Here is a 22,417-nt window from a genome sequence, read left to right on the forward strand (position 1 = left end):
GGATGGTAGGTACATGCTAGGCACCCCAGGGACTGCCTGCCTCCCAGCATGGGATGGTGGGTACATGCTAGGCACCCCAGGGACTGTCTGCCTCCCAGCACGGGATGGTAGGTACATGCTAAGCACCTGGCTCTTCCATGGATGCTCAGGACTAATCTCTGGTCCTCATGTTTGCCCACTGGTCACCTTTACCAAATGAACCATCTCCCCTGGCGCTAGGGACTTTGGGGGGGGGGCGGAGCCCATGCCACAGTGCACACGAGAAGATCCGGGACCAGCTTGAGTGGTCAGTCTCTCCTTTCACCATTTGAGTTCCGGGGACAGAACTAACTCATCAGGTTTTTAAGAAGCACCTTCATCCATTAGGTCACCTGGCTGGTCCCAGTTTTCATTTGTGACATAAAGTCTCACTTTGTTGTCTTGAACTTGTGGCATCTCTCCTGTTTCAACTTCACAAATGCTGGAATTACAGGTGGCAACCAGTTTGACCCCAAAGAACAAAGTTTGCCCACCTGGCAAGCTAGGCTTGTGAAAATGACTTCCCCAAGCTATAGCTAACACTGTGGCTGTCCCCAAGACCTTAAGAAGTCCCTACTGGGACCTTGTTATGGCTATAGGAGCAAATATTTGTAAGGCTCTTAGAATGGCCCCTGGCACCGGCTGGATGTCATGCAAGTGTTTGGTAAGTAAACATGACAAGCCTCAGCACTTCAGAACTACCTACAACCCCCCCCCCTCAACACACACGCACACACCCTGTCCAAGTCCAACCCATACTGCACCGAATAACAGGTGGGTTTTCAGTAAGGGGGTCTTCCACGGCCAACCCACGACAGCCCAGGCAGTCTGGTTCCCAGCCTAAATCCTGGCTCCAACCCTTCCTAGCTCTACTGCCTGGGGAAGGGCGTGCTACCTCTCCTCTGTGAAGCAGGTGTGAATACCTCTGCTGGTTCTCTTGAGAATGCAAATAGAAAAGGTACAAGGAAACAAGGAGCTGGGGGGGGGGGGGACACAGGGCCAAGGTCAGCAGGCTAGAACACAGGGGGATGGAAAAAGGGCCTCTCCAAGCTTTAGGCCTGCCCTAGCACTTCTCAAGGCCAGAGAGGGCTGCAAAATGGCATGAGAGAACTGGGAGTGAGTGACAGAAAAGTTCTGTGTCACCATGGTGAGGGCTAGCCATGTTCTCCAACTTCTGTCAAAACTGACTGGGGGGGGGGGTGATGGCGCATAGCACCGGGGAGGCAGAGGCAGGCAGACCTCTGTGAATTCAAGGTCAGCCTGGTCTACACAATGAGTTCCAGGCCAGCCGGGGATACACAGTGAAACCCTGTCTATAAGAAAAAAAAAATATTTCCATTGATCTGTATATTTATAATTGGTAAATTATTTTACAAATCATACAGTTCAATAAAGCCGATTTAATCTGTTTATTTTTTATTTGTTTGTTTTTGTTTTTCAAGACAGGGTTTCTCTGTGTAGTTTTGGAGCCTATCCTGGCACTCACTCTGTAGACCAGGCTGAACTCAAACTCACAGAGATTGCCTGCCTCTGCCTCCCGAGAGTGCTGGGATTAAAGGTGTGCGCCACCACCACCGCCCGGCTGTTTGTGTGTGTTTGCACGTGTGGACTATCATCCACGTGGAGACCCAAGGTTGATATATAGTGCCTTCTTTGTTCTCCACTTCATATACTGGGACAGGGTCTCAATGGTGACACACTGAGAACCCTGTTTTGGCTAGTCTGGTTAACTGTCTTTCCTTGGGGGTCCTACCTCTGCCTCTCCAAAGAACGAATTACAGCAAGCTAGCATACCGACCTAGCTTTCTGTGGGTTCTGGGGGTCGACACTTCAGTCCTTACCCTTGCAGGGCAGCACACACTTCAGGACTGAGCCATTTCCCTGGTCCTGCCCCACCTCCTTTGTTACATAGAGACTGACATGGGACTCAAATGCTGGGATGACAGATGAGCCACCACACAGACCTCAGGCCCTGGAAGGGCCACTGTCTCCAATCTGTTAGATGCAAACAGTGTCGGGGCTCTCAGGGAAAGGCTGGGCCCTCACCTGGAGGAAATCAAGTTTATAGAGGCATGCGAAAGATATAGGGACATTAATTCCACTCAGTAAAGGACGTTGGGAAATCCCACTCAGGTACGTTACTTTTTTATTGGACAAAATGTTGACTTAAGAACTCATATTTTAAAAAAAAAGAACTCATATTTTCTGTACCACAGTGTTAAAAAAAAAACAAGGCGACCGACCCAGGCGGGGTGGGGCAAAGCTATAAACTCAGCACTCAGACACGGAGCAGGAGAACCAGACTGGACAGTGTCCCCCGACCTGGCCGTTCTGGGGGATTGGGGAGTTCGCACCCCAGGAGTTTTTTGCTTTGGTTTGGTTTGGTTTCATTTCTGGTCCTAGGGGTTGAACCTAGCACCCATTCTTGCTCACGAGGAACACTGGACTTAGCTCCAGCCCCAGCCCCAGCCCCAGCCCCAGCCCCAGCCCCAGGTATTCTCATCTCTTTATCAAAGAGCCACGCGGCAGCGGTGCTGTGCCCTGTCTGCTGTCTGTCGCCCTCTGAGTCTCAAAGCAGACCAACAGAGGCAAGTATGGCTCGGATGGCCCTTTATAGATGAGGAGGTGTCTGTGACTCAAAGGGACGAGGACCCACATGTCTCTGGCAGGCCAGAGCTTCTAAGCATGCCCCTAGGACTAACTAAGAGCCAGCAAACTAAGAACCAGAACATTAGTGCCAAGAACGAGCCAGGATGGCATCAGGGGACTATTAAAGGCGAAATGTTGACACGTAGGGCCATGGCTCTCAGGGTCAAGGATGGAACGTCCCTTTGCCACACCAGGTATAGCAACTATGGGGACAGGAGTCACGGCCGTCTCGTCACACTAGGACTCCAGCTTCCCTGTCTCGTGAGTCATGGGACCACACATAACCTTGACCTATGTCCTCAGCTGCCACACAATGCCGGACACACGGCAGGAGCCAAAGGCACAGTTGCTGAGCATACGGTGTGGAGACCCAGAACTCTAAAGATACACAGGTGCACACAGACACAAAAGGGCAGTCCCAGGTGGGCAGCCACCCTTTCTCCCCAGAATGTAGCTGGGTGGAGCCAGGCAGTGCTTGCCTAGTGCAAACCCTATTTCCTCCTACACCTTGTGAGCTCAGAGAGGTGAAGTGACTGGCAGGAGTCACACAGCAGAGAAGCCAAGCTCAGCGTCTAGGCTAGCTTGCCACCAGCCCAGTTCTCCCTGCTCCCTAGAGCTGGGGGCATGCTGCCCTCCCGAGCGTTTCCTGGCCGACTCACCTTCCCATCTGGCACGCTGCTGTAGCCACTGAAGTGCAGGGGCCCTGGCACAGTGGGTCTGGGTGCCACAGGGAGGGGGCGGTCCTGGCAGGCTGCCAGGCAGAGGGGCAGGCAGGCCCAGCAGCACAGGAGGATGTAGACAGCGGAGAACGTCAAGGTACACAGTACGAGGAGCAGAAGGCGGCCCTGGAAGAGACAGTGGTTGTGGGCCTGGGGGTATCGCCTTCAGTAGAATCCAAGCTTCTTCAGGGATGCCTAAGTCTTGGCCCTTGAAACTAGAAATACCTCCCCCAAATCCCCTCTTCCAGGTCAGGACACTCATTTTGGATAAAGCCTACATACTGCTCGAGGCCACAGAGCAGTGGTGCAGGGTGCAAGGTACAGGCTGGGGTCTTAAATCCAAATTACAGAACCCAAATTCTCACCTAGAACCCAGATACACTCTGCAGTCTGGGGTCTCGATGGTCCTCAGCCCTGGCCAGTGCTGCCCCCATGGCCCCACCTCCATCACCCCGCCCCCCGCTGGCCCAGGGCTGCCCCCATGGCCCCACCTCCATCACCCCGCCCCCCGCTGGCCCAGGGCTGCCCCCATGGTCCCACCTCCATCACCCCGCCCCCAGTTGGCCTAGTGTGTCCCCTTGGCTAGGAGCTGGGTGGGCAATATAGGAGGTGGATGGAGACCCATCATTTCAGAAATGCCTCCAAGGGCTGGAAAGAAGGCTCAGAGGTGACAAGAGCTGTCTGCACTTGCACCAGGTCCCAAGAAGCCCCAATGCTTCACAACCACCCATTACCTAGACATAAGAAAGGTTAGATACATGTCTCCAGGAATGACAGCTCATCCCTTGCCTAGGCTAGGATAGTTACAAGTTTGAGGCCAACCTGGGCTACACAGCGAGTTCCAGGCTAGCCTGGGCTACAGACTGAGCCCCTGTTTCAAAAACCAAAAACAAACAAGAGAAGCCACTTTCAATAGTTGGAAAGCTTCTGCTCAGTCACCCCCACTTCTAGAGATGATATGTTAAAGGCCACTAGAGGTCACCCTCTGTCCCTCTCGCCTTGGGGCGGCTACCTGTATACTCAAAGTGCCTGGCCAGGCCACTGTCTGCTGGGCTATGCATCTCAGTACCTGTGACTCTCAGACTGCCACTCCAGAGGAAACACTAGGAGCTGCCCAGTGTGCCCAGAAAACCAGAGGTGCGGAACAGCCCCTGGCACATCCTGCCAGGGGCCCACCCTTCCTTGTCTGTCCATAAGCCACATCAGCTTCTAAAAATAAGTCTTCTCTGTGTGGCCAGCTGTCCAGGAGACAGGGTTCACAGCCCCTGAGGCCTCCGGCTCTGCATAGCAACTGGCCCCTGCCCACAAGGGACTTAAAGACCTTGGCTCAGGCAGTGGTGATTAATCTTGCCACCCTAATATTCAAGGGGCTCACCAGTAAAGGCAAGAGTCGCTGATCTTAACCTTCACACTTCTCACCCCCCTGGACTGAGTGACACCGTATGGTGACACCGTATCATTACCTCCATTTCAAGATGAGAAGAGCAAAGTGAAACCAAAAGGGGAACCAAGTCATTCACAGGGGTAACAGAGCCTCAGGAGCAGGGGGTGGCACAGGGGCAACCAAAAGGGCTACCACAGGGGCTGTGGGTGGGACTTTGTATTAGGGCATGTGCTTAGCATCTACATGGCTCTGAGTTCCTCCCAACACCAAAAGGGTGGGGGTTCCCTATAATTCCTGGCATAAGGTGACTGTAAAGCTCTGCCAGGTTGTCCCCAATTCCCCAGTGCGCTTTCTTCCTTCCATGTCACTTACCTGGGCCTTCATGCTGTCTGTGCCCTCAGCAGTCCGGAGGCTGCTGTCTCCAGAGCTTGGGATGGGAAAGGCTGGAAGCTGGTCCTAGGATATGAGGGAAACTGAGGCAAGGGAAAAAAGTACAGATCCAGGTCAAGGCAAATGGTCCAGGAACCAATAGCCTTAAAGTCTCCAAGCATGCGACAACGTGCCCTGTCCTAAAGGATGTGGGTTCAGAGACCCTGCCAAACCAATCCCCATTGTGCAGATGGGGAAGGACAGGCAGGGAGGAGACACTCTCGGCTCAAGGTTACCAATTGGTCAAAGCCAGGCAAAGAAAGGCAGGAGCAGCGATTTCTTTCCTACCCATCCCATCTCTCGACCGCGGGGCGATGGAGAGGCCTGGGGCGGGCGGGATGAGGAGTTTTCTTTCACCCTGCTAAATTCCATTGTCCCCTCCCCACATTGGGCGCTAACCAGACGGGAAGGCTGAGGCGCGCCGGGGGCTCACGATGCGCTGCTCGGAGCTCCATGTCCAGTGGGCCCGGCCAGAGGGCCTGGGACCGGCCCCGGGTAGGAGGCGGTGCAGCAGCCGCCGCTACGGCTGGGTGGAAGATCGAGCAGCGCAGCCCGGGGGCATGGGCGGCGCCTGGCGGAGGGGCGGAGGTTTTGCGCGCATGGGGCGGGGCCTACGCCGGGTGGGGGGCGTGCGTGGCGGCCTCAGCGATCTAGGGACTCGGGGGCCGAGGTCTCGACGTCGGGGGCGAGGCCTGTCTACTTTAGCATCCCACCCTACTTAGTGTGTGCCAAGGGCATGGAAGAAAGAGGAAAAAAAACCTCAATAAGGGGTCTGAGCCACCATGCAAAAACTGCCTGGCCGGGGAGACTTGAGGTTCTCCATTTCTGAAATGGCCCGGGAAGTGACAGGCGACAGGAAATGAAGCAAGAGTTTCGAATCAAGTAGCCCTGGGTTTCAGGCTCGTAGGGCTGTCTGCTCAAATGAAGTACAGGATGTGAACTTGAAATTCAGATCGACAGTAATAAAGCATGATTTCGTTTTTGAGACAGTGTCACGTGCTTCAGACAGACCTCGGACTTAACCAGGATCCTGCTACCTCTGCTAGCCGAGCTCGAGAGCTGGAATTAATGGCTCAGGTTGCCTTCCATATACCCGTTTTGTATTGATTATGTCAATGCAGCCTTTACCCGAGTCGTTGTCGACGTCGTCGTCCCCCTGCCCTACCCCCCACCTCCGTACGGTGGGAAAAAATCACTCTCAGTAAAAAAGGGCAGAGGTGGCTCAGGACACCACCAGAAAATTCTGTGTCCCAGAGATGCGCTTTGGCTTGGTTTGTGTGGCATTCCCACTACCCTCTCACCGTCCTCAGAGCCCCTGGGGATGAGAAAGGCACCCCTCCATTGCGGCCAACTTCTGAGCTCATAGCCAGCTCGTTCCTATCTTAGGGCCCTGCACTTGTGGCAGAACTCTCTCTCTGGACTGCTCCAGTCACATGCTAGTGGGGCTCCTTGTCACTCAGCTCATTCCTCAGCTCCTCCGGAACACCGTGGCCAACCACCCTTTCCAATGCGACACCCCAAATTTATTTTATTATTTCAGGCAGGATCTTTCTGTGTAGCTGTCCCAGCTTGCTCTCTATTGCTGTGACAAACACCACGACCAAAAACAGCTTGGGAAGGAGAGGGTTTATTTCAACTTACACATCCCCATCAGAGCCCATCATAAAGGGAAGTCAGGGCAGGAACATGGAGGCAGGAGCTGGAGAGGGGCCTTGGAGGGGTGCTGCTTACTGGCTTCTTCCTTAGGCTCACATTCAACCACCTTTCCTGAACCACCTAGGACCACCTGCCCAGGGGAGGCACTGCCCACAGTAGTCAAAAACAGAAAGGAAGGAAGAAATGCCCCCAAAGACCTGCCTGTAAGCCGATGATGGAGGCATTTCCTCAAGTGAGGTTCCCTTTTCCCAGATGACCCTACTTTGTATCAAGTTGATGAAAACTCACAAAGCAGGCAGGTCTGGGACCTGCTCAGCCCCACAAGTGCTGGAATCACAGCTGTGCACCGTGAAGTCGCTCTGGGAGTCAGTTCCCTTGTTCTCACGCCCATGCGCCCATTAGACCCATCTCCGTCTGTGATGCCCTCAGTCAGTACCAACACATACAAAACAAGGCAGGAGAGCAAGCAGTCAGTCCTGGGTCACTGTGGTCTTAGGCCACTTCTCTCACAGCCTCAGGCCTCTCAAGGTTCCCAGGCAGAAGGAGAGTTGTCACCTTTGTGTGGTTTGTGTGGCACAGGGCTCTGAGTTCAAGGTCAGTCCCTTGGGAACCAGGCCCAGAAGATGCGGCAGCAGATCCCAGTTCCTATTCTGGCAACTGCTACCTTCCTACATCTCTGGTTGGACACCTCTGGGTAGCATCAGAAGCTGAGCACTATTTCTCAACTTCCTGCCAACCAAGAAGAAATCCCTGCAGCTGTGGCAGCACCAAGTGACCATCCAGGAACACCCAGAACGGGCCCAGGTGTGTATGTTTGGAAAATGACAGCTCTGGAACGTTACACTGAGGCCAGCCTTGTCTGTTCTCCCCTCCCCATCCTGTCCAACTAGCCACTTGTGTGTGTGTGTGTGTGTGTGTGTGTGTGTGTGTGTGTGTGTGTGGTTTTTCAAGACAGGGTTTCTCTGTGTAGTTTTTGGTCACGTCTTGGAACTAGCTCTGTAAACCAGGCTGGCCTCGGACTCACAGACATCTGTCTGCTTCTGCCTCTGCCTCCCGAGTGCTGGGATTAAAGGTGTGTGCCACCACCGCCTGGCCCACCAGCCACTTTTCAAGGTCTGGCCATAGCCGATCGGCAGTAGAACAATTATTGAGAGACTTTTCCAGGGTCCTGGCTGGCCAGTCTTGGGGGGTATCTCTCAACCCCCCCTCCACAGCCCCCACAATGCTACTTCTTGCTAAGAGGTTTTCTTTCTCCCAAATTCCAGGTCCTTCACTGTGTCCTTGGCCTGGGAACTAAAAGGGACGTGTCTGACCAGTCTGGTCTCAGTTTAGAAGTTGAGGTCCCTTCCCTCCTGACACCACCTGGGAGATGATTTGATAATGGTTCCTTTCCCCAGGACTTTGATCCCAGGCTTCTCCCCAAAGCTGTGTATCCCAGGAAAGAGCCTGCTATAGGGCAGCTGCCCAGGCCATGTCGACTGTGTTACTGAGGTCTGTGTATCTTTCATACGTTAGACCAAGAAGGCACCGGGGGTTAGCACCATGTCCTGGAAACACAGCCAGGCTCTAGAACATCTTGGAAGAAAAGGCCACTGAGCAAAATTGTTTCAGACTGGGGTCAGAGGCCATGCTGGTTTCAAGAGGAAGGAAAGCAGGTGGTTAGGGGTTCTAATGGCTAGCCTAAAACTCTTGGACTAGCAGCTGGGCTTCCCCATTTGACAGGTGACTGAGAGATCATTCAAGATCAACAGTGAACTCTGAGTCCCCCCCAGTCCCGTCCCCCCCTCCCGCCATGACCAACTCCAGGACGACTGCTCTGCCTCATCTTAACCCACTTGTCTTCCAGAGGGGCACTGTGGAGCCTTAATCAGAGATGGGAACTGGGAGGCCTAGGATCCGGGACTGGTCTTGCACCTTAAAGCCTCTGGACTTTTTCTCCCATTGGGACAAGGGGGCAGAGCTTCCACTCTTTCCTTTCTACAGAGTGTGAAGCTAGGGCTACAGGAGCTGGGTGGCACGGTGCAGGCTGGTTCCAGCATTTATTGCTGTGGTCTTTTCTCACCCCCTTCACCCCGTGAGCCTTCATTTCGCGGCCTGTAAAAAGAGAATATCAACATTTTTTTAATAGTAAATGAGCTAATGGGGATGGGGGTTGGGGGGGGTGTCCTTCCTCTAAACAGGGCACAGCACCATCATCGAATAGGGCTGAGTAGTTACAGCATTAGTTAGGGGATGCTGCCCTCCTGTGGCTAGTAGGAGTAACTGCAGGCTAGCTCCCTGGGTACCGCTGGAAAATTGTTGCGGGCGCATGCCCATTGTTCAGATGAGAAAGCAGACTGGTGAGAGTCACTCGGTGTGCGTCTCCACCCACTGACACAGGCGACGGGCGTAGCGAGCCGGGCTGACGGTGGAGAAGGACTGGCCTGGATAGCGCATCATCTTCCACAACTGCTCCAGCCGTTTGCGAAGCCCATAGACGGTGGTCAGATCCACCAAGCCCAGAAAATAACGTTGGTCTGGCCCATCCAAGATATGGAGGGCGTTGGGGACATCTAGCAGCAGCCGGCGGTTCTGGCTCTCCGTCAGCCTCAAATTTGGTGCACCATGTACGGACCTAGGTGTGGGAATAGGATAAAGCTGTCCCCTCCCAGCCAGTGAGCTACATTAGGAAGCTGAGGAATAGCGTAATTGATAGTCAGACACTGGCTACAAGTGGCTGCTGAGCCCTTGAAATATAGCCAGTGTCATGGGAAATATCAAGTTCCAATATAAACTGAACTTCAAAGTCAGTACTGAGGGCCTGGAGAGGTGGCTCAGCCATCTTGCTGCTCTTGAAGAGGACCAGAGTTCAGTTCCCAGCATACACCAAGAGCCCCTCAAAACTGCCTGTAACTCCTGCTCCAGGGGCTCCAACGCCATCTTCTGGCCTCCGCAGGCAGTGCACTCATGATCACACATGTAATTTAAAAATAAAATATTTTAAAAGGGCAGTATTGAAAATAATGCAAATGCCTAATCGGGGGAGGGGGAGGGAAATGGGAGGTGGTGGCGGGGAGGAAGCAGAAATTCTTAATAAATAAATAAAATAAAAAAAAAAACAAATCTCGGGTGGTGGTGGAGCACGCCTTTAATCCTAGCACTCGGGAGACAGAGGCAGGCGGATCTCTGTGAGTTCGAGACCAGCCTGGTCTACAAGAGCTAGTTCCAGGACGGGCTCCAAAACCACAGAGAAACCCTGTCTCGAAAAACCAAAAAAAAAAAAAAAAAAAATCCCCCCAAAAATAATGCAAATGGTCTCATATACATTTAGGTTGTTGAAATAAAATATTTTTGTTTTATTTTTGAGACAAGGTTTTGCTGTGTAACAGCCCTAGCTGTCCCGAAACTCACTTGAATTTTGGCCTCAAATGCAGAGATCCACCTGGCTCTGCCTCCCAAGTGCTGGGATTAAAGGTTTGCACCACCACACACTGCATAACCAAATATATTGATTCAGTATTATTACTTTTTAAAGGTATGTTTTTTAAATTCTTATTTATTTTTATTTTATGTTCATTAGTGTTTTGCCATGTGTGTCAAGTCCCTTGGAGCTGGAGTTACAGACAGTTGTAAGCTATCATGTAGGTGCTGGAATTAAATCCAGGTCCTCTAGAAGAGCAGCCAGTGCTCTTAACCACTGAGCCATCTCTCCAGCCCCTCAATATTATTTTCTAAATTTTTGGGTTCTCCACCTCCCTTTTTTTCCTCCAAGACAGGGTTCCTCTGTGTAACAGACCTGGCTGTGCTAGAACTAGCTTTGTAGACCAGGCTGGCCTCGAACTCACAGAGATCCACCTGCCTCTGGCTCCCAAGTGCTGGGATTAAAGGTGTGCACCACCATGCCAGGCCTTGGTGTATTAGATAAACTTTTTAACAACAACTGAGCTACATCACCAGGCCAAAAAAAATTAATTCTATATTCAAAGACTCAAAAGCCACTTGTGGCCAGTGCCTATGAATGGGACATAGGGCTGTAGACGAAATTATATTTCTGTTGGGGAGGGCCAATCTGCCAATCTCATACAACCTGGCCCTCCTAAGTCTCTGTGGTAGTCCAATCCCAGAAGCCTTCGGCACATAGAGATAAAGAACTGAGAACAGAGTCTAACTGCAGTTCATAGAACTGTGAGCTCCTTTTTTTCCCAAATATTTATTTATTTATTATGTATACAATATTCTGTCTGTGTGTATGTCTGCAGGCCAGAAGAGGGCACCAGATCTCATTACACTCATTACAGATGGTTGTGACCCACCATGTGGTTGCTGGGAATTGAACTCAGGACCTTTGGAAGAGCAGTCAGTGCTCTTAACTGTTGAGCCATCTCTCCAGCCCCTGTGAGCTCCTTTTAATTGTAGTGTGTATGTGTGTGTGTGTGTGTGTGTGTGTGTGTGTGTGTGTGTGTGTGTGTGTGGTTTTTCGAGACAGGGTTTCTCTGTAGCTTTGGACCCTGTACTGGAACTAGCTCAGTAGACCAGGCTGGCCTTGAATTCACAGAGATCCAACTGCCTCTGCCTCCCGAGTGCTGGGATTAAAGGCGTGCGCCACCACTGCCGGGTTCCTTAAAAGTATTTTTTAGGAGCAGGTTCCTGCCACCAAATCCCAGGCAAAGCAAGTTCAATTTCTCTACTTTGTCCTGCAGGGGACACTATAGGGCAGTGGTTCTCAACCTTCCTAATGTTGCGACCCTTTAATACAGTTCTCATGTTGTGGTGACCCCAGCCATAAAATGTGATTGGGCTGTGACTATGTGAGCCATTGTCACTCTGGATCCCACTCAAACCTCTGCCGTAGACGAGGCAGAAATAGAAGGTGCAGGAAAGCCGAGGGCATCCTAATCTTTTATTCCCCTGCATTAGACCAACGGGCTTGGGTTCAGGGTTGGTGTTGAGACAAGGTCTCACTATATAGCCCTGGCTGACCTTGAACTCAGAGGTCCAGCTGCCTCTGTCTCCTGAGTGCTGGGATTAAAGGTCTGCTTTAAAGTATCCATCCAGCAGACTTGGTCTCTTAAACAGCCTTTCTGTTCAACAACAGGGGCGAGCCTTGGAGAATGCTATCAGAACAGGAGCCCATTGATTTCCCTCGCCTGCTCTGAGCTTGGCTGCCGCATCTGGAAAGTGAGAAACAGCCCATGGTCTCAGTGAGGGTCATAGTCAACATGGACAGAGTGGCAGCTAGTTCTACACAGTACACGGTGATGGTGCCAGTCGTGGCGACTTCAGGGGCCTAGAGATGGGACGACTGGGTAAGAGGGCACAAAATTAAACGGATCTTATCCCTGCTCAGAAACCTCTGGTAAGCTGGTTGTGGTGGCGCACGCCGGTAGGATTTGCTGAAGGAGGCAGAGGCAGGAGGATCACGAGTTCCAATCCAGCCTGGACTGCACATTTTGCTGGGCAGTGGTGGCCCTGCCAGAAAATGGGCAGACTGTTCAAAACACCATTAAAAGGCCTTGTCCAGTTAGACTCCTTTAGTTCTGTTCTCTGCTGTGGTCAATCCGGGTCCCTTGCCTCTAGTAGCCGTGCTCACACACACATGCACGTGCACACACACGCACAAACACACACACACACGCATGCATGCACGTGCGCATGCGCACACACACACACACACACACACACACACACACACACACACAGTACTCCCAGCATTCAGGCCTGTGCCATGCCACCAGAGGAAAGGCAGCCCTCACACCCCACTGCCTATCTTTCCACACCCGCCCCTGCCGTTGCACCTGAGGGCAAGGCTCACCTCATTGTACTGTAAACGGTGTAAGCATCCTTTTCATCTTCATGGAGAAGCTGAAAGGCCACCAGGAGACTGTAATCCAGCACATTCAGGTCCCGCAGGAAGGCGGTGTCCAGCTCCATCTGGCGGAGGAACCAGTTCCGCTGGGGTCCTGTGAGATCACCAGACCCCACCTGAGTCCTCCTCATGTGCGGGCTGCACCTGCACTTGCCCCAAAGTGTGAATGTCATGGCCATCCCCATCCTTGTACCCCTCCCCCCGCCCCCGTTGTGTAAGTCTGGAGCAAGGATCTGAATTTGGGCACAGGGCGGTACTAGGGACCCTCTTCCAAACCTCACCCTGGATGGAGGAAGAGGAGACAGTGACTACCACGGGACTCACCCAGGTTAATGGTCTTCCCCTCAAAGTTGAGGTCCTTCAGCACCAGGATAAAGGGGCTGCCCTCAGCAACTGGCTCCACCCAGCGGCTCACCTCACAAGCTTTGATGTCATACCTGGGAGGTGGGGTACACACAGAAATCATGGAAAGCAAGGGCTAAGACACCTCCAAACATCAGTACCCCACAGACTGTGTCCTCATGTTAGAGATGGAAACACAGAGGCTGGGCTAAGACACCTCCAAACATTAGCACCCCACAGACTGTGTCCCCATGTTAGAGATGGAGACACAGAGTCTCGAGCATCCCTTTAAGTTGCCTGTGTCACAGGGTAAGCAAATAACAGAGCAAGGATTTTGAACTCAGGCCTTTGCAAGTCCAACCCCGGTGTAAGCCCGGCCTTGCCTGTTTCTTGGTATCTTGTCTGCCAGAAGAGGATTCCACCATCAGGGTGGGTCTGTTCTCCAATTTTAACTACATTTCTTTCTTTATTTTTGGTTTATCTGACACAGGTTTTCTCTGTGTAACAAACCTGGCTGTTCTGGAGTTTGCTTTGAAGACCAGGCTGCCTTTGAATTTACAGAGATCCGCCTGCCTCGGCCTCCCGAGTACTGGGATTAAAGGCATGCACCACCGCCCGGTCCTTTCTTATTTCTATGTGTGAGTTAGTGCATGGTGCCTGTAGCTGACTTGAAAGAGTTAATGCTTTCCACTGTGTGGGTCCTGGGGCTTGAACTCGAGTCCTCAGGCTTGCCTGCAGGTGGTTTTACCATCTGAATCATCTTACCTGTCTTCTTCTCTGATCCTATTAGACTTCCTCAGTTTCTCAACTATGAAATGAAGGTGGCTACTACAGTGTGGTGGCCTGTGATCCCATCACTGGGGAGACAAGGCAAGGGAAGAAAAGAATGGAAACAGCTCGATGCCTTTTTAAGAGAAGTGGGTGGTGGGGATCTGCCTCCCGCCTACTGACCTTGGGAGGATCATATTTGGTGGTCTAACGCAAACGTACTGGGGCCTCAGTCTGTACCGTCCCGTAGACTCGGAACCCTGCATCGACTCCGGAAGGACTCACCTCTCAGAGATGCGGCCCACAGGGTAGAAGATGCTCTGCATGATGATGAAGTACTTCTGGGGACAGAGGTGGGGAGTGAGGGGAGCCCGGACCGCTTCCTCCAGCAGCCCCCACTGCTGAGCTACCTCGCCTCTGCCACACCCACCTTTTTTCCGCGAGCCACCCTCAGACTGTGCACTCCTGAAAGAGGAGAAGGCTCCAGGTGAAGACCTCTAACTCCGCAATCACGGATCCGTGTGAACGGTCGCGCATCTTCCTCAAGACCCACAGCGTCCCTGAGTTTGTCACTCCAGTTCCGCTCCCAAACTCCCTTCTGAATCAGTGCTGTTCCACCCCAAAATACTCCAATCCCAAATCGGCCACTTTAGATTCGTCCCAGGATCCGCCCCGTCCACAGACCCCGCCTCTCCAGGCACTTGGCGGTTTAGGACATGCCCCCAGCGGCGTACCCAGCAACCGTGCCAGCAGCGAGTGTGGGTACCGCCGCAGGTGCTGCACGTAGCGGGGCAGGTGGGCGAGCAGCACCTGCACCTCCTGCTGCCTCTGGGTCTTCAGGAAGAAGCGCTGGTCGTGGCTGCGATAAGAAAGGGCAGTTACTGTCCAGACTTGACTGGAGTAGCTCCGACCCGATTTCTTTCTTGCCCCTAGTTGGGCATGAGAATGGATGTGTCTGACCACCCTCCCTCACTTCATTCCACCTTCATCTGGCCCTGACCCTCTCTGCCTGTGGCCATCCCGCCAGCTTGGAACCGAGCCCCCAACCCGCCCCACCCCTGCTGCAAGCTCACGACAGGAAGAAGCTGGCTTTGCTCTTGGAGGTGCTGAGAAACTGAAGGTAGGGGCCACCGGGGCCCAGAGTAGCCTGGTAGTCCTCTTCGTTCAGGCCCAGAAAGTGCCTCAAACGTGCAAAAGCTGGGCCGGCCAGGGTGCCCATCTCGAAGCCCTGTGGGGGAGAAAGCAGCCCCAAGGGAGACCATCCATGCAGGTCCAGGTCTATGTAAGTAGCTGCCTCTAGTTTGGGAGAGGCAGGACACAGCCAGGTCCCAGGAACAAGCAAGCCATCCGTGGCACTCACGGCTGAGGGGGAAGAAGCCAAGGCAGACTCCTGTTCCTTCTGGGCTCCTTACCTCTTCGTGAACCTGGGTCATGACTTCAGAGAAATCCTTCTGGGTGAGAGGTCCCTGCAGGGGTGAGTAGAGGGATTCAGAGAAAGTCGGGATCCGCAATCGCCCACCCAGAGATTGCAAAAACAACACCTGGCCTTGTCTGTTACTTTAGCAAACAGGGACTGGAGGAGTCTTGTCAGCCTGAGCTGGGCAGTTGGGCCTCACGTTCACCCAGGGCTGGAGGAAGGATGGGCAGGACGTGAGGCACGGTCCCCTGGGTGTGTGCTATCACCCACCTCTGAGTCTTGAGGACCAGGCTGTGAGTTCAAGCCTGTGACATGCTTTTCCTCATGCTGGCTGTGTGCAGCCAGATTCCATCCCAGCCAGGCTGTCTGCCAGCTGTGCCTGGGGGAGCCAGACTAGAGAAGGCTGCCTGGGGAAGGTGGCCTCTGGGCCAAAATCTGAAGGGGGATGGATTGGAGAAACAGGGTCCTCAGCACTGGCAGCCAGAGGCAGGGTAAGAGGGTTCAGCAGGAAGGGCAATGTGTGTGGATGAATGGACAGCCAGCCCGGCCCCCAGCAGAGGAACCATAGGGGATCTTCTGCAGGTGAAGTTAGGCTGTGCTCTAGGGAATTTCCTCCAGATGTGGTAGTTGGAGGTGTGCACGTGTGCACACACAAACAACATACAGGCTCACCCGCCTACTGGGTTGCTGAGCTGGCAGTTAGGTGACCCTTTCTGCTGAGCCAGCATGGCCCCAGCCTGACAGGCTCCAGGGAGGATGGGCTGGGTTGGCTTGGGTGGAGCTGGGGTCCCTTCTCAACCATATAAGCCCTCCACCCATTATACAGATGGGGGTACTGAGGCCTACCTAGAGAGAGCAAGAGGCCTACCTAGAGCACACATCCACCTTTTGAAGCAGGGAGTCCTTCATACCTCCCAGGCTTTCCAGCTTCCCACCCCAGACTTTCTGCTTCCTGACACAAATCCCTGCCTCCCTCTTTTTGTTAGGTCTCTCTGATCCCAGTATCACAGTATCACAATAGCCGGCCGGGTGTCCCTCTTGGAGTATGAGTTGCACAAGATGGACTGGTCATTCACCTTGGGTGGGTTGTCCATGAAGACCTGGGTGGCAGCCCACAGCCCTTCCTGCATCATGCGTGTCATTCTGTGCAGTTCGTGCCCTGGATTGACCTCAAACAGGCCGACTCGATTGTGCTTGTCTCGGAGACGCCAAAAGAAGCCATGGTGACTCCCTGGGGAAACTGCCCTGTTTGCAGCCTCCAGGGAGGAGGTCTGATGGGAGGAGGCACGGGAAACAAAGAGCATATGGTGGTGTCCCCAAAGGGAAAAGCACAGGTTCAAATCTTATCTCCACTGATTGGGAATCTCCCCTTGGTCTCTCTCTGCTTCAGTTTCTCCAACCATAAAACATAGGGATGATGCTATGGCCGCCCCTGGTGTTGAGGGGCCATGTAGCACCTGACTTGCGATATCCAAATAGGATCTAGACAGAGCATGCCTCCTTTTTAATTCCCATTTTCTTTATTCTATGTGTCTTTTACATCATGTTTCTTGGTCCCATCCCTTTCCCGGTCCTGCATCCGCCCACCTGCAGCATGCCTTCTATTGTCAAGTCCAGTTGAGTCTGACTGGCTCTCAAAGGCTGTCTGGCCTTAGGTTAGTTGGGGTCTTATTTTTTCCTCTGTATCATGTAAGGTCTGTTACATGTTAGCTGCTACTGTTGTGTCTGAGCTGCCTTCAGAGGAAGCCTTGCCAGCAGGTACTAGGATGCTGGGAGATTCAATGCCTCCGATTCCCTCCTCTGTGCCAGCAAGAAAGGTCAAGTAGATGCTGAAGTCATATCAGTGGCCCCCTTTTTAGTGGAGACCCATCATATACTCAAAGCTGAGAGCTTGTGCTCTTAACAGCCTTATGGGAGAGTTTATCATTCCCATTTTTCCTGATGAGGAAACTGAGGAGACCTGGGGAGGCACCCACCTGATTATAGCCCCCTTCATACCTGTGCCCATATGGGGCATGTCCTGGTCTTCCCAGAGCAAAGTCCTACCCTTGCTGAGATGGGGGCGTGTCCACACCTCTGGCCAAGAGGAAGGCGGGACCTGTTCACTCACCCTTCCCTCTTCTGTCCTCTCTCCGGTCCGCACCTACCTCGCAGGCCCCCGGGCTTGGAGTGGCCATCGCCCCTAGCTGCTGCTTCTCTGGCTTGGGCTGTATCCCCGAGACCGAGATGCAGGGATCAGGCCCCACCTCTGCATTGCGACAGGCCAATCGCGAGGATGCTGTCCAGGTCATGTCCAATCCGCGAGGGGGGCGCTGGCCTTTGCCTGCGACTCCCACCTCCGCTGCTGCTGCAGCATCTTTCCTACCCTGGGCCTGGTCGGGTGGGGCTTCAGGACTTTGTTTAGGATGTCGGCGAAAGGGTTTTCCTTTCAATTTCCTTCTGTACCGAGGCCGTTGGTTTCTGGTGCTGGGTCTGGAGGCAGGTAGTCTAAACTGTGTTCTTTGGCTATTTTTAGGCATGAAATTCCCTTTTACTGTCTCTCAGGTGAAGAAACTAAAAACATAAAAAGAAGTGACTATCGCCAGGTCGTACATCCTTCCATATGACTTGAAGCACCCACCGGGGGCCAGAGCGGTGCCAGACTCCGGGGCTTTCATGGTGAACTAACAGGAGGTATACAGCTGCTAGCCTCATCTTTTAAAAGTGTGGACGGGATGATGTCACCCTTGTCCGTTAAGCCTCCAGTGATCTCCCTTGGCAGTGGAACAGAAGTCAACCTCCCCACCACGGCCCAGGCCACCTGACCTACTCTAGACCTGGTCTCCAAACACCCACTGCCCAGAGCGCCAGCTGCGAGCTTCCACCTCGAGGGTTCTTTCCCCCTTCCTGGACTCCCTAGTAGTTCTGTCTGGACTTTCACTTGCCATGATCCTTCTTGCCACCTTGCAGGACTCTATGCACTTCCCCTGCACTCTGGGTCACATGACCTTTATTCTCATCACCCCTGACATGAGCAGAGATTGTCTTGCTCATGTACTGGTTTATTACATCAAAATCCTCCTGAAATGGGAGTTGCCACCAGGGCAGAAGCCACATGGAGCAAATTTCCTGCCTCAGCGCCCAGCACAAACTGGTGCTTGAGAAGTATAGAGTGGAATGATGGGAGTAGGGGGTGCAGGGGGCCTTGGTACGTCCCCACAAGTAAGAGACCACAGTGGCTGTAGTGATTAGAGATAGTCCCTGCCATGCATGATAGATGAGAAAGGTGTCCAGACATGCTGGCTTAAAGGTGTCTGTGGGTGGAGTGGAAGCGAGGAGAGGTCGGTCCTCTGGAGCTGGAATTGCAGGCGACTGGAAGTCACTTAATGTGGGTGCTAGAACTGGACTCTGGTCCCCTGGAGTAGCTGCTAACACATCTCTCTAGCCTGATAATGTATTTTTGAGAAGCCAGAGTGGTAGGGGAAGCACAGAGTGGAGACCCTCTCTCTTTTAGGAAAAGAGATGGTGGCTTTGTATTCAAAAGGGGGCTGGAGAGGGCTTGAGGAAAGAGGGAGAACTGATACAATTTGGGGTCATGTAGATGAGAGATGGGGGAAAGAGAGCCAGGGTGAGGGACGCACGCTTGCCTAGCAAGCATGAAGCCCTATGTTCACCCCAGATGTGGTGTCCCAACCTTGGAGTCCCAGCCCAGGACAAATGTTGACAAAAAACAAAACAAAACAAAAAAAAAAAAGAAAGAACGAAAGAAAAAGAAAAAAGACCAGAAGTTCAAAATCATCCTCAGCTACATATTTTAATGCCAGCCTAGGCTATGTAAGACCTTAAAAGGTGTGCTAGGCTCCTCTCGACTCCCCAACTGTGACTTTTCCCCAGCCAGGACCATATCTATCCCAGTTCCCGCTTTACCTGTGTCTAGCATAGGGATAGCACGGAGGTAGGACAATGAGGCAATCTGACCCCCTCCAGCCATTCTCCCCAAAGCAAGAAGGCAGAGAGACAAACACCAACACGATTGATATTTATTTGTAAATCTTCCCAAACAGGCCAGCTGGGATCTGGGGTGGCTGCCTGGGTTCTGTGGTCTGTCAGTCTTTCCCTACGGCTTTCTGGGTCCAGAAGTCCTCATGGAGTCTGGACAGTGTCAGACACAGAGAGCTGCCATGAGAAGGGACAGGGTTTGTCCAGGAGGCGGGGAGGCTGCGCACAACCGTGGAGCCTGCTGTGTCTATCAGCACATGATAAGAGGAACACAGACGAGAGCAGGACCCTGTGGGAGGACAGGGAGCTTGGACTGTGAGGTGGACAGGACCAGCCAAGGCCTGAGCCCAAAGGGAATGAGGGAGAGGTTTCCCAATCAACCTTCCTCTTGGCTTCTGGAAGGACAAGTAAGAGGGGAGAGGGTTCCAGTTTGTCAGAGCTGACTTGGAAGCTGTCCCACCTCCCAAAGAGGGCTGCAGCACAGCCAGGCTGACTGTCTCGCAGGCTGTGACCTTTGGCCTCTTCCCTGGAGGAGATATGGAGAAGGTTCTGGAAAGCCTCATCGCTGGCCCTTCACTGAGCCTTCTTGGTCCCCCTCTGGCTCTTCAGCATCACATAGGTGATGAACAATCCTGGAAGACAGAGTGAGAGACTGGGCTGGCCTAAGTGAAGACTGGATGGCAGGGCAAGACGACCCACACGCAAGGTCGGGCTCCCAAGCAAACACCCCCCATGGGCCAGTCAACCATCGTCAAGTGAATGCAAGGAGCTTTGCTGAGTGCTTCTGATTTCGTGGGGCATGATTTTCCTATCCATCTACTCACACATCCGCCCTCCTACCCACCAGCACCCCATCCTACTGTCCCGTCCCCCGAATCACTCTGCACTAGCTCAGCGTCACTCCCATGAGCTTAGAACGCTGTAATGATGAAGACACAGTCCCCAGCCCACGGGAGCAATAAGAGATGCAAGGGTGGCAGGAGGGTAGGTGGCCCAGGAGTGAGCATGAGGCTGTGACCACAGGAGGGAGACATGCCCTTATTGCCCCAAGAGCCTGTGGTCGTTAAGGAGGAACAGGAAAACCCCAGGGAGAGCTGGGGCCAAGGAGCTTCTAAGCAGATGTACAGCAAGTGTCAGAGAGTGGACGCACACTCGGGTGAGAGTGGCCAGTCTTCCACACACCCTGCCCCGGATCAGGAGACCCCTGGAGAATGGGAGACTTACCCACAAACAGGAGCAGCAGGAGGCCTGTGGCCAGTGGGATGAGGACAGCATAGGCACGGGGCAGGAAGTACTTGTGGATGACATGCTGGCTGTCGATGAATGGCTGGCACGAAGGGCAAGAGCTCTGGTGAGTACTGCTTGTCTTACCCAGCCCGAACAGGAAGCCAGCCCACCTCCTCTGTCCAAGGGGCTGGACCTGTCCTGATGGTATCCTGAGTCTAGTGAAGAATCATGAGGAATCCCCACGAGGTAGGGAACCTTTGCTCTTCTAGGTGGATATGTATTTTAACAAAGTCTCACCGCATTATCTGAACTACTGCCTTAGCCTTCTGAGTGCTGGAAACCAATCTTAGCTTTGGGAGGCAAGGTCTCATGACATAGCCCTGGCTGACCTGGACCTTGCTATGCAGTCCACAGAGACCTCCCTTCCTCTCTCTGCCTAGACTCTAGGTCTTTTAAAATTATTCTATTTTTTGATTATACGTATGTGCACGTGCATGCAGGTGCACCTCATCCACGCCCTGGATCTCCAACCCAGCTAACACTTAAGACTGGTGTGCCAGGTACTTTTGCTGGATCTCCTTTCTTTTTGGGGTGGGGGGAGGTTTCGAGACAGGGTTTCTCTGTGGCTTTGGAGCCTGTCCTGGAACTAGCTCTTGTAGACCAGGCTGGCCTCGAACTCACAAAGATCTGCCTGCCTCTGCCTCCCGAGTGCTGGGATTAAAGGCGTGCACCACCACTGCCTGGCCTTTTGCTGGATCTCCTGGAAATGGATTATAGATGGTTGTAGCTGGCCATGTGAGTGCTGGGACTTGAACCCCAGTTCTCTGGAGGAGCAGCCACTGCTCTTAACCGCTGAGCTATCTATCTCTCCACCCACCTAAATTTTCTTTCTAAAGGATACCAGGTACTGACTGCAAGGTTCCCCTTTTCAAACACAATGCACTTTTAAGCAATAACTAACAGAGAGAGAGAGAGAGAGAGAGAGAGAGAGAGAGAGAGAGAGAGAGAAAGCCTCAAGGTGTTAATAAAATCTACTGGCGATTGCTACACCCAGGAGGTGCTGGCTAACCGTTCAGTGCAGCAGTTGAGAGAGGCTGGGCCTTTACCCTTTTCCCTGGGTCTCAACCTCACCTATAAAATGTAGACACCATCAGCAATCATAGTGGAGATTTCGTGAAATCAGGGCAGGCCAAGCACCCAGCACAGGGCCTGGCATGCAGATGCGGCTTGAGTTGTGTTAGGAGTCGGCTTATTAAGAGATCCAGGGCAGGATGAAGGTGAGCTGGGGGGGGGGAGGGGGACACACACATACCAAAAGAATCACCCAAGTGGTGTAGTAAGTGAAGATGGTCAGGCTAACAGCGACGAGGCCAAATCCCACCACTTGGTCTGTCCCGGTGGCCTGGAGAAAAAGGAAGGCTCAGCTGGCGAGATGACGCTACGAGGGCGTGCACTAATGGAGGGTCCGCGCAGCCAGTTTACACGCCTAGCTTCTCATTCATTCAACAGCTGTATACGGGGGCTGACTAGAAGTGGCGCTCCAGTTTAGGAAGCAACGCCGGGCCCCGTGTCACCTGTCCACAAGCGGTCGGGAGAGCGATCCGGGTTCGGAAAGCCCGACCCCAAATGAAACTCCAGGCCCGACCATTGATATCCCCAAATCACACAGGTACCGCAACCCAGGCTCACCATCTCCCCAGTGTTTCGCCGGAGCAACAGGACACATCCGGTTCCTGGTTGAGAACTTTCCGGCTTGTAAATCGAGATTGGTACTCTGGGAGTTGTAGTCTTTGGACCAGTCCAGGTCAGACGTGCGGGCACGTCCCCCAACCGCTTTGCACGTCGGGAAATGTAGTCTCTAAAGGAAACTGGCTGCTGACTCAGACTTCCTGGTTTTTGTGGCTACAGCACTGTCATAACCTTCCCAACCAATAATCCTCCCTTAAACATCACAGCCCCAAGCCAGAGAGAGATGCATCCCGGGG

The 22,417-nt window shown here is 53.1% G+C and overlaps 3 protein-coding genes across 3 annotated transcripts in view; all 3 read right to left on the minus strand.

Moving 5' to 3' along the window:
- Positions 1-5,716, minus strand: part of St6galnac4 (ST6 N-acetylgalactosaminide alpha-2,6-sialyltransferase 4) — an 11,101-nt gene extending 5,385 nt beyond the window's left edge. Inside the window, exons 1-3 of the mRNA XM_013355670.2 lie at positions 5,599-5,716; positions 5,143-5,243; positions 3,327-3,512 (exon numbers count right to left, since the gene is read on the minus strand). Of these exons, the coding sequence (XP_013211124.1) occupies positions 3,327-3,512; positions 5,143-5,154 (198 nt within the window). The 5' untranslated portion in view covers positions 5,155-5,243; positions 5,599-5,716. The remainder of the gene's footprint in view (positions 1-3,326; positions 3,513-5,142; positions 5,244-5,598) is intronic.
- Positions 5,717-7,903: 2,187 nt separating this feature from the next.
- Pip5kl1 (phosphatidylinositol-4-phosphate 5-kinase like 1) lies at positions 7,904-17,477 on the minus strand. The gene is made up of 10 exons (XM_005346717.3): positions 17,375-17,477; positions 16,304-16,498; positions 15,223-15,276; positions 14,884-15,038; positions 14,545-14,669; positions 14,241-14,275; positions 14,096-14,151; positions 13,025-13,137; positions 12,647-12,794; positions 7,904-9,469 (listed from the first exon to the last, which is right to left on the minus strand). Exons 1-10 carry the CDS (start codon positions 17,402-17,404, stop codon positions 9,202-9,204), a joined length of 1,179 nt encoding a protein of 392 aa, XP_005346774.2. The 5' UTR covers positions 17,405-17,477; the 3' UTR covers positions 7,904-9,201.
- Positions 17,478-19,225: 1,748 nt separating this feature from the next.
- On the minus strand, positions 19,226-22,181 carry Dpm2 (dolichyl-phosphate mannosyltransferase subunit 2, regulatory). The gene is made up of 4 exons (XM_005346053.3): positions 22,122-22,181; positions 21,745-21,834; positions 20,430-20,532; positions 19,226-19,837 (listed from the first exon to the last, which is right to left on the minus strand). Exons 1-4 carry the CDS (start codon positions 22,122-22,124, stop codon positions 19,779-19,781), a joined length of 255 nt encoding a protein of 84 aa, XP_005346110.1. The 5' UTR covers positions 22,125-22,181; the 3' UTR covers positions 19,226-19,778.
- Positions 22,182-22,417: the final 236 nt, after the last annotated feature.

Source organism: Microtus ochrogaster, chromosome 4 (assembly GCF_000317375.1).
Source record: "Microtus ochrogaster isolate Prairie Vole_2 chromosome 4, MicOch1.0, whole genome shotgun sequence".
NCBI lineage: Eukaryota > Metazoa > Chordata > Mammalia > Rodentia > Cricetidae > Microtus > Microtus ochrogaster.

Excerpts from the sequence above, each read along its gene's own strand:
- Pip5kl1 (XM_005346717.3), bottom strand. The coding sequence starts at position 17,404 with ATGGCCACTCCAAGCCCGGGGGCCTGCGAG. Across the intron at positions 14,276-14,544 it reads GCTGCTGGCACGGTTGCTGG|GAGTGCACAGTCTGAGGGTG; the intron begins GTACGCCGCTGG and ends CTCCTCTTTCAG. Across the intron at positions 12,795-13,024 it reads GGGGAAGACCATTAACCTGG|GACCCCAGCGGAACTGGTTC; the intron begins GTGAGTCCCGTG and ends GTGATCTCACAG.
- Dpm2 (XM_005346053.3), bottom strand. Across the intron at positions 20,533-21,744 it reads CCACTTGGGTGATTCTTTTG|CCATTCATCGACAGCCAGCA; the intron begins GTATGTGTGTGT and ends CCTTCGTGCCAG. Across the intron at positions 19,838-20,429 it reads CCTGCTGCTCCTGTTTGTGG|GATTGTTCATCACCTATGTG; the intron begins GTAAGTCTCCCA and ends TCTGTCTTCCAG.